The sequence below is a fragment of the Aedes aegypti genome, chromosome 3 (genome assembly GCF_002204515.2).
Source record: "Aedes aegypti strain LVP_AGWG chromosome 3, AaegL5.0 Primary Assembly, whole genome shotgun sequence".
Classification (NCBI taxonomy): Eukaryota; Metazoa; Arthropoda; class Insecta; order Diptera; family Culicidae; genus Aedes; species Aedes aegypti.
In genome coordinates this window covers 345448068-345461550 of record NC_035109.1, presented here as the reverse complement: position 1 = coordinate 345461550, position 13483 = coordinate 345448068, and the positions used below count along the sequence as shown (strand labels likewise).

Genomic DNA, 13483 nt, shown 5'->3' with positions numbered 1-13483 from the left:
AGCACAACAGAAACACAATTGTTTTATTCTTAGAAGACCTATCAAAGTACATTGACTATCATCAAAATTGGCAACACTGCTGTAATAAAATCGATTATATTTTCCACATATTATTTTCATAATATGTTATTCTGAGATTACCAATTGAAAAATTCGGAGAAAACTGTTTACAATTTGCTGTAGATCGATAAATATGCGTACATGATTTTAAAAGTATGAGACTTTTTAGTAAAACTACCATAAACAGTAAAATGTATACTTAAGACCACAGACAAACAGACGTCACACTCTCATCGATGTCTATCGACCACCTTTTTAACGGCCGATTCAAATATATGGTAGGTGGCCAATCCACCACCCGCAGCGCTCGCATCGTTTTTGTTCGCGTTTGACGTTTACACACTACCGCCATCTGTTGGTCCATCGGCCAAACACACCGATTTTAGCATTGGGCGTACATGTCATCGTGACTATGATTTTGATCAGGATTTGTTCTAAGTGTTACGTCTGTTTGTCTGTGCTTAAGACTGTAGTTTAATCTCACGATTTAGCTTTCGTTTATACTAATATAGTTTCTTTAGTAATCCAAACTAGTTTTGAACACGCTTTTTACTTTTCTCGTTTGCTGGGAGTGAAAGGATGGTGTATCAGCAAATTTGGCCATAAATGGGTAAATCACTAAAGTTACCTAATGTCATAGAATGGTGGAATATATTATGTATCCGGTAGAAATCAAGACCAACATTTATTTATAATTATTGTTTTCTCGGGCTCCGTGCGTCGCAGCTAATATGTGAATAGTGCGCTGTGTTCATAAAAATCGTAAGAATGCAGCGCCACACTAAAAAACTGATTTCAAAATCGCGCGAGTTGAGGCGCGTCGCGAGTCTCACTGGCGCGATCCGGTTTGGTGGCGGTGCGACAATAATTGATATTTTTAAAGCTTTACCTTTAGTAGAATAGTAAAGGATACAAACATACAATTTGTTCATAAAAATAAGGATTTTTGTTTTGCGAAAAATAATGTTAAACTTTGACGGACAGCTTTTTTTAAGAGTTTTTTGAAAAACTATTTAGCTCTTCAACCAAAAGCATTTTCAAAGATTTTATATTTTCATAGCATTTTAGAATAATAGGTCAACGATACACAGAGAACCGATTACGATTTTATCAATAAATAAAAAAGATATAGCATAAACAAAGTGTCCACTTTATAAAATGAACAGTCCTTACCCGCATTACGGGTAGAACAAGCCCTTAGTCCACGTACAAACTGAACATATAGGACTTGATCATACACTCTTCCCAATCCTTCTCCAGAAACAATTCCGGGTGTTGGGGAGGAAGTCACATTTGCCGCGATAAACCAAAGACTGAGAGCAGCATTCTCAATAGCAGCTTCAATGCTGAAATTCAATTTATTTTACTTAAATATATTTTAAATCTAACTTATTATATACATACATTTTGGTATTTTATCTCGCGCTGTCTTCAAATAGACCTCCTACCAACAATGATATTTTATACTATTCCGCTTTTGCATCGTCAGCCCGTGTTGCCGGTTTCACAGAATATTTTATTTCCAACATTCTCCCACCCGTGAAACAGGTAACAGGTCTGACCATTTGATTGCCACATTCACATGGAATGACAACAATTGAACGATATGATTGATCACTCAGAATGGCAAAAAACAATCGTCGCAACGCGTGTAGCTATCGAACTGAGCTGAGAGAAAAAAAACAAACGCTCCCCCGGGATCGAAGATCTCGATGTACGTTTTCGTTGTTGTTGCTCTATCTGTTGTTAACGCCACTGTTCCACAGACTTCACATTTGATAATTATTTCACATAATAGAAATTGGATGGTTGGCTGCCTTTCAAATGCATACTTTCCTGCCATGTATAGTTTGGGCATATTTACAGTTTTAGGATCCGTGTTCTCGAGATGGCAAACTTTATTCTGACCACTAGACACTGTTAACACATTTTGTGGAACAGCTGATTGTACCACCTGTGACGATCTTATATCGTTAATGTGCACCTCTACAGATGCCGCGATTGAACTTGAATGACGTGCTGATGTTCGTCGATGAGGGATAGGTGCACTGCTTTGTTGTTCAGAAGTACAGGCGAGTTGTGTGGAAGGTTTTGTGAATGAATTAACTTCACAAAACTGCCTTTTCACTGCATCCGTCTTTTGGGAGAATTTCTGTCGAATTTTCCTAGCAGCTTCCTCGAATTCTGCATCGATTTCAGCAAGCCGACGCTCATATTCTTCATCGATGCGCCGTTCTTCATCATCACAATATTTCCGCCATAGGTTGCCTTCTGCTTCTATTTGCTGAAGCCGCGGGTCCATTGTGCTCTTACTACTGCAAATGATTCCGCAAAATCATTGAAGTTTGTTGGGGAGGAAGTCACATTTGCCGCGATAAACCAAAGACTGAGAGCAGCATTCTCAATAGCAGCTTCAATGCTGAAATTCAATTTATTTTACTTAAATATATTTTAAATCTAACTTATTATATACATACATTTTGGTATTTTATCTCGCGCTGTCTTCAAATAGACCTCCTACCAACAATGATATTTTATACTATTCCGCTTTTGCATCGTCAGCCCGTGTTGCCGGTTTCACAGAATATTTTATTTCCAACACCGGGTTATTCCAACGCTTTCACAAATTTGATAACATTCGAAGGTACGGGTTGGAGACCGTATGACGAAAGGAACTTTTCTGATAGGTTTTCAATGTCCAAACCTGGGAGTGAGGCATCGATAATACACACGAAATATAGAACAATGTTTGTTTGAACTGCAAGATAACTCCAGCTTGCCAACAACAATCAAGGCAGGCTTGGGGAAAATCGCTAGTTTTATTTTGTTGTGTATTATCGTTTTTTCCTGACAAACATGGAAAAAGGGCCACAGTTTTCTATGCACTAAATATTCATTTTTATTGGAAAAGTAAAACGATGCGTTTTTCAATGCTTTATATTCAATCCGATTGAAAGGTGCTCACGTGACATTACTTACATTGTGTGCATGAATTGATTTTCATTCGATTTTTGTCACTTTTGATGAAATGCGAAAATGTGTTTTAATCAGTTACGCGCTTTTTCCATGTTAGTCCAATGTTTGAGATCTGGGCTCACAGTGACAGTTCGTGACAGCGGAATCCCGGCTCACTATGAGCCTCTGTACGTGCCATAAATTCTTTTGTTCTCATGACTTTTACTGTGCGCCGTGTGTTGGTGCTGTCTCGCTCTCTCTCACGGGCAACTTGAAAACAGGGCGCACAGTAAAAGTCAAACGTTTTATAGCATGCATAGGCTCATGACGTACAGAAATTTTGTATTGGTTTCTCCCTCCCAGGTCCAAACATATGTCGTTTTCGTTTTTAGGAACTGGGTCGGTGATCAACACATAAACAAACAAACGTCAAACAAATTGTAGTCCGGTCGAACCTGAATCGGGTTGGGGTTGAAACTGTGATTCAGAACGGGTTGCGCCAGTTCCAACCTGGGTTCAAAAACGAATTCGACAATAGCCAAATTCAATTATTGTAAATGAAACAATACTCGATACGAGAGGAAACATGCCATTGCTTCCACTTTGTGAGTGAGAAATATTTCATCTGACAGATGAACGAAAGTTGAAATGTCACTCACGAAACGTCAACAAAATCAGCCGATTTGCTGAATTTTCTAATCAATAATTTTATTCTGAAGAAGTTGCTCCTAAAAAAGCAATTAGTTTTCAATAAATTATCCAACAATGGTTCAAAGAATACTGTTCACAGTACTGTGCAGTCTAGTCTTAGTGATTCAGGCGGTAGGTAACAATTGTTGATAAGTAATCTTCCACAAATAAGAGGTTTTCTTCTACCCACCAGTCTCATCTTGAGTACGATGGATGGCTCAATATCGAGTTGTACCACGCGCTGGATGTCCACGAACCGCAAAAGTTTACCAGCCGCGGAAATGTTACTATTACCAGTCTGAATAGCGGGGCATCGGCCGTATCGCAGGAACCACTTACGGTTCACGAGCGGAACCAACTCCGCAAGCTGGCGGAAGAGAATCGACTGTACAGGTTGGAGGCTCACGTTCTGGAAGCCGATGGAACCCGGTCCAAGTTTTTGACTTCGTCCAAGGCGGTAGGTGTTCTTGAAGGTCATTAGTATGGGACATAACATATCCATGAAATTTGGTCGCAGTTCCCAGTTTGTTGAGCGGGGATTCCTATAACGCAAAGTCTGCACAGTTACATTCGAATGTTCAAAGATGTAGCGATGGTCAGATAATGATTCCTCATCTGATACATGCCAATTCGTCAACTCGTGACTGATTCTATTCGAGCAGAGCGTTATGTCTAACACTTATTCTCTAGCAGATACCATGAAGGTTGGGCGATTGCCTATGTTAAGTAATCCAAGATCTGTACTACTTACATATTCCATCAGACTGGAGGCTCTCAAATGATACCTGCAATGGCATCACTGCCCACAATCAGCGGAAGGCCTTTTGAAACAATTCTTTTGACGGATTTGGTGTAAAGTGTGTATAAAATTACACATACATATTCCAGTAACAATTATCAATAATTTGAACTAAAAAACAATCTAGTCAACTGATCGCAAAATTTCATTGGGGTCTGCAATCAGATTTTTTTTTGTCCAGAGGTCAAAGGATGACTTTGGCGATTTTTCTTTGTAAAAATAAGTTTTCCGATAGTAAAACCCATACAAATTTTGAACCGGTAGCGCTTAATTATAGCTTTACCGATCCAGTTGAAATTTTGCACAGTTGTTATGGGTCCATAATAGAATTAGAAAAATAAACTGCAGCGAGAATTCATATGTTCCATATAACTGTCCCAGGCTAATGGTCATTTAACTTTGTAGGAGTGGTAATTCTACATTTTTCACGTTTTTAGTGTGCGCTGGCCAAATCCCAGCTGGCAGATGTGCTGTGGGTATCGTTGGATCACGCTGGATCGGTTACTGCGGTCACGCAGTCGGTGAACAACGGCAATACGGATAACTGCCGCGACTTGACCGCTCGGGATTTTGAGGCACTGGACGATTTCAACACCGACGTTTATGTGAAACCGATGGAAAGCGCTCCGATTCCGGACACTGCTAGCTTCATTCAGAAGATGGAACGCGAGCGGGAAGCTCGGGAGCGTGGTGAAACCAAAGATAATCGAGGTTTCTTTGCAAAATATGTAAGTGTCAGGTGACGATTCAATGTTCAATTCTGGTTAAACATTATCTTTGCATTTCAGTGGATGTACATCGTTCCAGTTGCAATTCTGGTTCTTATTTCTGGAGCCACTAATCCAGAAGCCGCGGGAGGACAGCGTTAAAGCCAAATAAAAAATCAACGCGCTTTATCATATTTTAATTTATTAGTAGCAATTCTCTTCCCATCTAATAAAACATGATTCGCTACACTTGACATTGAACAATACTCTTCTTACTTTTTCTCGACTTCCTCAGCGTCTTCTGTCGAAGCTTTGCCTTCACCATCTTCCAGATCGGCCGTCCGCTTCTTCAGCTTCTCCATCATCTTGACCTCCTTCTCCTTCCTCTTGGCTTCCTTGACCTTCTTGCGATCTGCCTTCTCCTTCTGGGCCAACATCTCCTGGAATCGTTCGTCCCGTGGGTCAATCCGGAATCCAAAGTGGCGTCGCACTTCCTCCACCAAACGATCCTTTCGTTCCTTGGCTGCGCGGGCTTCGGCTTCCTTCTTGGCGATTCTGGCATTCAAATCAGCCACCCATTTGTCCAGTTTTTCCATCTTTTTGGCTACGTCGTCTTCACGAGCCCGGATCCGAGCGACCTTCTCTTCCTTCGATTTCTTGTTCTCGGCCATCATCTCCTGGAGGGTGTTTCGGTAAGCCACGCGTTCGTATTCGGTTTTTTCGAGCCTTTCTTGTTTTGTGGGAAAGCAAACACCTGTGATAATCATGTATTAGCAGAATTAAATCAATGATTAATTGAGCGATTAATGATCAAATTAAATTTACAAAAATCAAATCGTTTATAAAAATGAAATTCTCTGATATTTCCAGGTTTTTCCCTGTTTTAACAAACAACAATCTAGGTTCAGAAAATGCTCTAATAAAGGACATTAATAATCAGGATATAGTTTCGTTGAATTTCCTGGAAAAATTTAGATAAATTCCTTTGAATATTCCTTTAAAAAAATCATTGGAGGAATTTGTGGATGAGTATGTGAGAAATCTCTAGGGGAGCTCTCAAAAGTATTTCAGAAGAAATCTCTGGCTTTGGATTTATCACTAGAATTCCTTTAGCTTTTTCTCAGGGAGTCTAAAAAGGATTTCATGTAGAATAATTAAGAGTCCATGAAGGTTTCTTTACAGCCTCTAGAATAGATAGTGACTTTCCAAAGTTTTGGTTGAAAAAGAAACTTCCTAGACCCTCCATTATAAAAAAAGGACTTTACAGATTTGCATTGAAATAGAGTTCCAAGTCCCTACATTGAGACCTGCTACCAGCCCTTGCAAAGGAGGTTAACCTTCGCGCAAACTGGCTCTTAAGGGAAACTTACGTGGATCGACCTTGCTTCCTTCCAGTCCATATCGACCCAACATCATGCGTTTGTACTTGACGGTTTCGTGAATCCACGATTGGGACTGCTCGTAAGGTAGCTGGTTGTGGAGCATGTTCCGATGCTGTGGCAACAGGCGAGATTTATTCCGAAGCTGCTCGATCCGTGCCTCTCGGGCTGCTTGTAGATCTTCATCTTCCACAAAGGTTACCGGCAGATCGGATTCGGCAGAGGGCTCTTCAGCTGTTCCTTTGGTGGCTTGGGACGCGTAGAAACGGGGAAACCGTAGGTATCCCATGAAAACTCGATTGCTCGGGCTGGCGGTGAATAACCGGATCGAAGCCATCTTACCGGCGGTGGTATTTTAGTGATTTAAGTATGATTCTTTGAAAACTATTCACTTAACTAAAAGTTGTGTAAGAAAAACCTCGTTTTTGTTTTGCTAATTTTGACGTTTAGGCTACGGATAAGGACTCAGGAGGCTCCAGGAGTGGCGAGGGAGAGGTGTGAAATATTGGAAATATTTCACTCACGAGTTATCGGAGGTGTTAGGCTAGGAAAGTCGAAAAAAATTTTCAACGATTTTTTATAGGGTAAGTGTACCAGTTTTGGCCACCCTAAGGAAAAATATTGTTTATTTATGAATCAAAAGACCTTTGGTTACTGTCAATACATCAAACGAAAGCTTTCAATCCATGCTCAGCAGGGAAAATATAAAAACTAATCAGAAACTTTGTTTTTGTATTAAAAATGGTGGTGGCGACCTGGGAGGGAGGCACCGATACTACACACGAAATATAGAACAACGTTTGTTTGAACTGCAAGATAACTCCAGCTTGCCAACAACAATCAAGGCAGGCTTGGGGAAAACCGCTGTGTAGGGTCTTACACCCTATAAAACCAAGAGCGTTTCCTTTTGTTGTGTACTTTCGATCTTTCCTGACAAACATGGAAAAAGGGCCACAGTTTTCTATGCAATAAATAATAATTTTCATTGGAAAAAGTAAAACGATGCGTTTTTCAATGCTTTATATTCAATCAGTTGGAAGATGCTCACGTGACATTACTTACATTTTGTGCATGAATTGATTTTCATTCAATTTTTGTCACTTTTGATGAAATGCGAAAATGTGTTTTAATCAGTTGCGCGCTTTTTCCATGTTAGTCCAATGTTTGAGATCTGGGCTCACAGCGACAGTTCGTGACAGCGGAATCTCGGCTCACTATGACGTACAGAAATTTAGTATTGGTTTCTCCCTCCCAGGTGGCGACTACTGGACCACTTGCACCAGTATTCGCCACGATATTAATTTCGGTTCCTAAATTCGCCACTTACGTTGATTTCTTATGTAGGGTGGCGAATCAGGAACAGGTGGCGAAAAATAGGTGCAAAGGAGCAAAAATTTTTTAGGGACCCAGATAGCCGTAGCGGTAAACGCGCAGCTATTCAGCATGACCATGCTGAGGGTCGTAGGTTCGAATCCCGCTGATCGAGGATCTTTTCGTAAAGGAAATTTTCTCGATTCCCAGGGCATAGAGTATCATCGTACCTGCCACACGATATACACATGCAAAAATGGTCAATCGGCAAAGAAAGCTCTCAGTTTTAATAACTGTGGAAGTGCTCATAAGAACACTAATCTGAGAAGCAGGCTTTGTCCCAGTTGGGACGTAACGCCAGAAAGAAGAAGAAGAAGAGCAAACATTTTAAGGAAAATGATTTTTTTATTATTATTTTCTGAGAAAATTTTGCGGTTTCCAAGAATGTTTCCGTATCATCTTAAAGCAATTTAGCGAACACTAAACAGTTGGCAATCATATACACGGGAACAAAATCTGTGGTAAAAATAACTATTTTAGCTGACTACGCCCATTCTTAAAACTACCATGGAAATTCAGACCAATTTACTATGTTTACGGTACACCCCACCGCATTACTGGTACATTTGACGGAAATAATTTACAACAATTTGATTCCAACTAAAGACATGGTAAAATCGAGCGCATTTCTGGTCTGCTGAAAATTGCCGGTGCGAGCGCTTAAGTTAACCCCCTAAAATGGTAGTTTTTACCGCACAATTTTTTTGCGTGTATGTAGTAAAATGGTATAAAATCTGGGGTGGCGAATAACTGCACTGAAAACATTCTACAAGCTCGATCAATGTGTTTCACACGAGAATTTTCACTAATTGTAAAACACATCAATCGATGGTGTAAAACCAGTCGCTATCGGCAATCCGAATTCAAATGTAAAACACGTTAATTTTCAAATTTTCGAAAAGTTTGCTGCAGATTTTGCTAGCGATTTCTTGGTTCTCTGATACCAGGCATTACGGGCGCACGGTTTCTCAAAATATAACATGTTGCCAAACATGTCACGCGTGGATAGTAAATGTTAGTCCTTGTCATGTTAGGCAAACTAGTTCTACTAGTGATTGATATCGCAATCGTAAAACACGTTGAAATTGTATGTAAAAGCCTTTGCTATCGAACCAAAGCCAAACCTTAACAGAATTACAAGTTTTACACGTTATTTCACCTTGCCATTTGACACGACAGATCCACGTTGAAAAGAATGTGGATCGAACGTGTGGATTATTTTCAGTGTGGTACATGGTGAATACCGGTACACCTTCCCTAGTCCAGTTTACGAGACGTTTTTGAACAGCTGATCGCTCATATTTTTAATGAAAATTTGACAGCAGGCGGTGTCGTAACGAGTGGAAGTAACAGCAATATCATGAGTGTTGCCGTTTTGTAAAATGGACTATTGTAATCAGCACTGGCCTTGGGATCCTTTATAAGAGATTGGCGGAAGTAAAACAGAATGATTTGGCAACAGACCGTGTTTGCTCAGCATCGAGAATAATATTGTAACTTGGACATGACCTTCTCATTGCTAAAATTTTGTGTATTTTGTTTCATTATAGATCTTTGAACTACATATCAAAACTAATAAACAGCAAAAATAAATCAAAAATAAAATATCGCATTAAATAAATAAAAAAAAAGAAAATATTTTTTATTTTACCGAAATAACTTCAAGCTGCTTACATTACCCCTCAAGAAAAAGTTCGAAACAAACATAACGCATGTTCGTTTGGCTCACGCTTTGACAGAAATGTCAGCTTCCGCGAATCTCTCTTATGAAGGATTGCTATATATATAGTATACTGGCCGGGGTACGAGTAACCTTGGGGAAGATCGGATAACCAACCCCGGTGGGAACTTTGGTCGTATGCTGACAGGGAAGGGGCCTCCTCTCTTCTAAGGGTGTAGCTTATCAAAGCGTCTTTTCTCCATGATAGGAGCGGCTCACAACAGCGTCTGTTCCCCATGGTCTCATTCACAAATTTCATAACGCTTTAGGGGGTGGGGGGGTGTCCTAACGTTGTTACGGCTCATACAAAAATTGTAGAGTATCAATACAAAAAGCGTCACGAGGGGGTGGGTGGGTGTCCAAAATGGCCAATTTATGCGTTATGAAATATATGAACCAACCCCATGTCAGGGGCGGCTGATCATCGTCCAAGTGCCAGAGAAGGACTCTAAGCTAAACTGCGCACTATGACCCTCCAAATATTTAGGGGGAATGGTCCTCCGGAAATCTAGGGGGTTGGCGTCAGGCCCTGCAAGCCAACCATAAAAACTCATAAAAACACATCAGCACAGGAACGTTAACGAGGAACAATCGGCAAAGACCACAGCGACGGAAATGGACTAGCGATTGTAAAATCGGTACTTGGAACTGCAAATCTCTCAACTTCATCGGAAGCACACGCATACTCTCCGATGTACTGAAGATCCGTGGTTTCGGCATCGTAGCGCTGCATGAGGTGTGCTGGACAGGTTCGATGGTGCGAACGTTTAGAGGTAATCATACAGGAATAAACCGGGGCTGCTATCAAAGCGAATAATAGTTACGAGATTCCGTAAACAATTCGAAGATACCGCTATACTACACCGAGTACTTGGCGGTAATCGGGCTGCCGACCGAAATAGATGATCGGGTTTTGTGGCAAATTACCAAGGTTTCTATATTAGGGATATTGGTACCACACAAACTCTACGGCGAACCCAGTATCGTGAAGGTAGCTAAAGCTGGAAGGATACGCTGGGCAGGGCATGTTGCAAGAATGCCGGACCCTGTAAAGATGGTGTTCGCTATGAATCCGGTCGAAACAAGAAGACGTGGGGCGCAGCGAGCTAGGTGGATTGACCAGTTGCACCAGGACCTGGAGAGCGTGGGTCGCAGTCGAGGATGGAGAGAAGCGGCCATGAACCGAGTGAATTGGTGAAATGTTGTTGGCGAGGTTTTATCAAGATCATTGATGTAAAGCCAAATAAGTAAGTAACTACTGTCGTGACGATATATAATTTATCTTAAATTCGCCGAAACAGTTTTCCTGACCCGAACATTAAACTATTACATCGCTGTTAGAAACGCGACACTTCTAACGAAACACGTGCTATCGAGCAAACATTCACCAACAGAATGATCCGAGTCACCAGTAGCCACGCCTACGCTAAGCGCGCTACGAGCCGAGGTACAAAACGACGACATTGCGAAGTCTTTAAACCTCTCACGATGCTCGGTACCGAGTAGCGGTACCAGGTTTGGGAACTATGACCACTATTTATCACAGTTCATCGATTCTGCCAGTCAACCAAAACACAAAGCAGCAGCAGCATCAATACCATCAGGCGTTGCGCTGCCAACGGTTCACACACTGCTTGAATGTTTTTGTCTCTCCACTATGATCGTTTTCAGGCAGCCATCTTGAGGTGAATGATTGAAAAAATGTTAAATGATTCAATCGCTAATAATTCGCTTGTGTTTTCAACTAATTGAAATCTATTGACGCTAATAGCAAGAGCACAATCATTCCGTTGCAATACATATTGACAAGTTCAATTTCAAAAAAATGCAAAACCCTGAAAACCGGAAAAATCGGGTCACCAATGTGCTCGAGTCATTTCGCATTCGGGTTTGAAAAAACGTTGTGAAGAAGAAGATTACAGTTTTGAAGAGCCGTGACATTTTTTTGTTTTGAACGGTCATGGTTTGCTTTGGATTGTGATGGTCGTGTAGAAAAATGTGAATGTCGAGGTGGTAAATGTTTGCTACAGTACATTTCCCATCCCTGAGCGGTACAGCTTGAGTTCGTTTCTAGCTTCATTTTTTTTTCCATTGGTCTCTCCGACGAGAGCCGCAGTTTATGTTCTCTCCTTCCACGTTCATTTCCGATACACACACCGCGTCGTTGCCAATCATCCGAAGGCGAACGTCTAGATAATCTCTCCTCCTTTCTCTCGCTCTACTAATCATAGGCTAGGGGAAGTGGTTCACCTAGCATGAATGAGGGATGAACTTATCGCTGAGAAAAAGTAGATTTTGTATGAAAATTGACAAGTATTTGAATGACAGATTCATCCTTGTTCATCCACTTCTCCTAGCCTATGCCGAAAGTATCCCACTCGACCCGAACACAACTACATGTCAAAGCTCTCTGCTGGATGTGTTGAGTTTATTCGTTTTATTATAGCATGTTTCGATTCAATGTTACACACGCTAAAATTGACCACATGTTTTATTACGATTACCATTTTAATTTGTCCCCAATCAAATATAAACCATTATCTACTACAAGTACGGAGTGCTGATCTAAGCAACTGAAATGTTAATGAAAAATAGCTTCAATCCAGAAACAACCTTCTGCAATTATGTATATCAGGGTATCAACAAATGAAATTGTCATTCTGTGTTCATTTGAACGCGATTAACTATAGTTCAACTATAGTATACGGAACGAAACAGTGACAGAGGGACAATTCCCAAGAAACAATCTTTGCTTTAAGAAAAGCTGTTTTTTAGATATGTGTGCTCAGACATGAAATAAAAGATGATTCTTCAAGAAATTCCACAGTTCTCTGAGATTCTTCTGAAAATCCTCCTGAGATTCTTCGGAAAATCCATGTATAGTTCATTCATAAACCTATCTCGGGTTGTTCCGTCCGAATATGCTTCTTGAATTCCTCTTGCCATTTCTTTTTGATACTACGGAAAATCTTTCAGAGAATCTTCCAAGAATTCTTGTGAGATTCTTCCGAAAAACCATTCTGAGTTCTTCCAGAAATCTCTCAAAAAATCCTCTTAGTTTCGTTCAAAAATCCTTCTGAAACTATTAAGGTCATCTCTCTAATCGCTCTGTGGTTCTTCCGAAAATCTTCCAGCTTTTGGATTATCTCGGAAATTCCTCTCGGATTTTTATGGACATCATTCCGGACTATTTTTTTCCATGAAATTTCCCTGGAATTTTGTCGAAAATGTTTCTATGGTTGCTTTCCAAAGGGATGGATTTCTTTCAAAAGATCAGGGAATCTTCTGAATATCTTTTGAAGATTTTTCCAGAAATCATTCCGGGTTTCATACAAAAATCCCTCATGATTTCTTCCGCAAATCCATCCAAAATTCAAGACTAACAATTGAAAAGGCCTCATCTCCAAAAAGTAAACAATAAGAAAAATGCAATCTTGTTTTGTCATACAATAAATCAATTTTATATCATAAATTTAAGCATTGTGTATTTTTAATTGTGCAGAAAATCGCTGAAAAAGTTGATTTATAGCAATGAATATTCATTACTATCATTTTAGGTAAAAATTGTACTAAAAAACGAGTTGAAGAAAATGAGGCTTCTATTTCACCAAAAGCTTTTGAGCCCTTTTGATTTGTGCCCATAGACGCCGGCCAACGCTGATGAGGCCTGTGAGTTGACGCCTTTGTTTACTCTAAAATGTGTTGAGGCCTTCTAGTTGTGGCTTGTTTTTTCACCATCTTCAGATGTGGTCTTTTGAATATCATTGAAAATTGATGATGAAATAAGAAAATGTAGAAGAGT

At 40.3% G+C, this 13483-nt stretch overlaps 2 protein-coding genes and 1 long non-coding RNA gene across 4 annotated transcripts; 1 reads left to right on the top strand and 2 right to left on the bottom strand.

The window, feature by feature from the left end:
* Positions 1 to 1316: 1316 nt before the first annotated feature.
* On the bottom strand, positions 1317 to 2835 carry LOC110679346. Of its 2 annotated transcripts, XR_002502414.1 has the most exons (3): positions 2538 to 2801; positions 1465 to 2479; positions 1317 to 1406 (listed from the first exon to the last, which is right to left on the bottom strand). It is a non-coding gene; the product is annotated as an uncharacterized LOC110679346 (long non-coding RNA). The 2 variants fall into 2 exon arrangements; XR_002502413.1 differs by having other exon boundaries at positions 1333 to 2479; positions 2538 to 2835.
* Positions 2836 to 3667: 832 nt separating this feature from the next.
* LOC5566060 (ER membrane protein complex subunit 10) lies at positions 3668 to 5472 on the top strand. The gene is made up of 4 exons (XM_001650361.2): positions 3668 to 3837; positions 3899 to 4162; positions 4942 to 5232; positions 5293 to 5472. Exons 1-4 carry the CDS (start codon positions 3781 to 3783, stop codon positions 5371 to 5373), a joined length of 693 nt encoding a protein of 230 aa, XP_001650411.1. The 5' UTR covers positions 3668 to 3780; the 3' UTR covers positions 5374 to 5472.
* On the bottom strand, positions 5396 to 7052 carry LOC5566065 (growth arrest and DNA damage-inducible proteins-interacting protein 1). The gene is made up of 2 exons (XM_001650360.2): positions 6582 to 7052; positions 5396 to 5965 (listed from the first exon to the last, which is right to left on the bottom strand). Exons 1-2 carry the CDS (start codon positions 6925 to 6927, stop codon positions 5484 to 5486), a joined length of 828 nt encoding a protein of 275 aa, XP_001650410.2. The 5' UTR covers positions 6928 to 7052; the 3' UTR covers positions 5396 to 5483.
* Positions 7053 to 13483: the final 6431 nt, after the last annotated feature.

Coding starts and splice junctions, on each gene's coding strand:
- LOC5566060 (XM_001650361.2), top strand. CDS start 3,781: ATGGTTCAAAGAATACTGTTCACAGTACTGTGCAGTCTAGTCTTAGTG. Junction 3,838..3,898: donor TAGTCTTAGTGATTCAGGCG/GTAGGTAACAAT, acceptor TCTACCCACCAG/TCTCATCTTGAGTACGATGG. Junction 5,233..5,292: donor GAGGTTTCTTTGCAAAATAT/GTAAGTGTCAGG, acceptor TTTGCATTTCAG/TGGATGTACATCGTTCCAGT.
- LOC5566065 (XM_001650360.2), bottom strand. CDS start 6,927: ATGGCTTCGATCCGGTTATTCACCGCCAGCCCGAGCAATCGAGTTTTC. Junction 5,966..6,581: donor AGGAAGCAAGGTCGATCCAC/GTAAGTTTCCCT, acceptor TGATTATCACAG/GTGTTTGCTTTCCCACAAAA.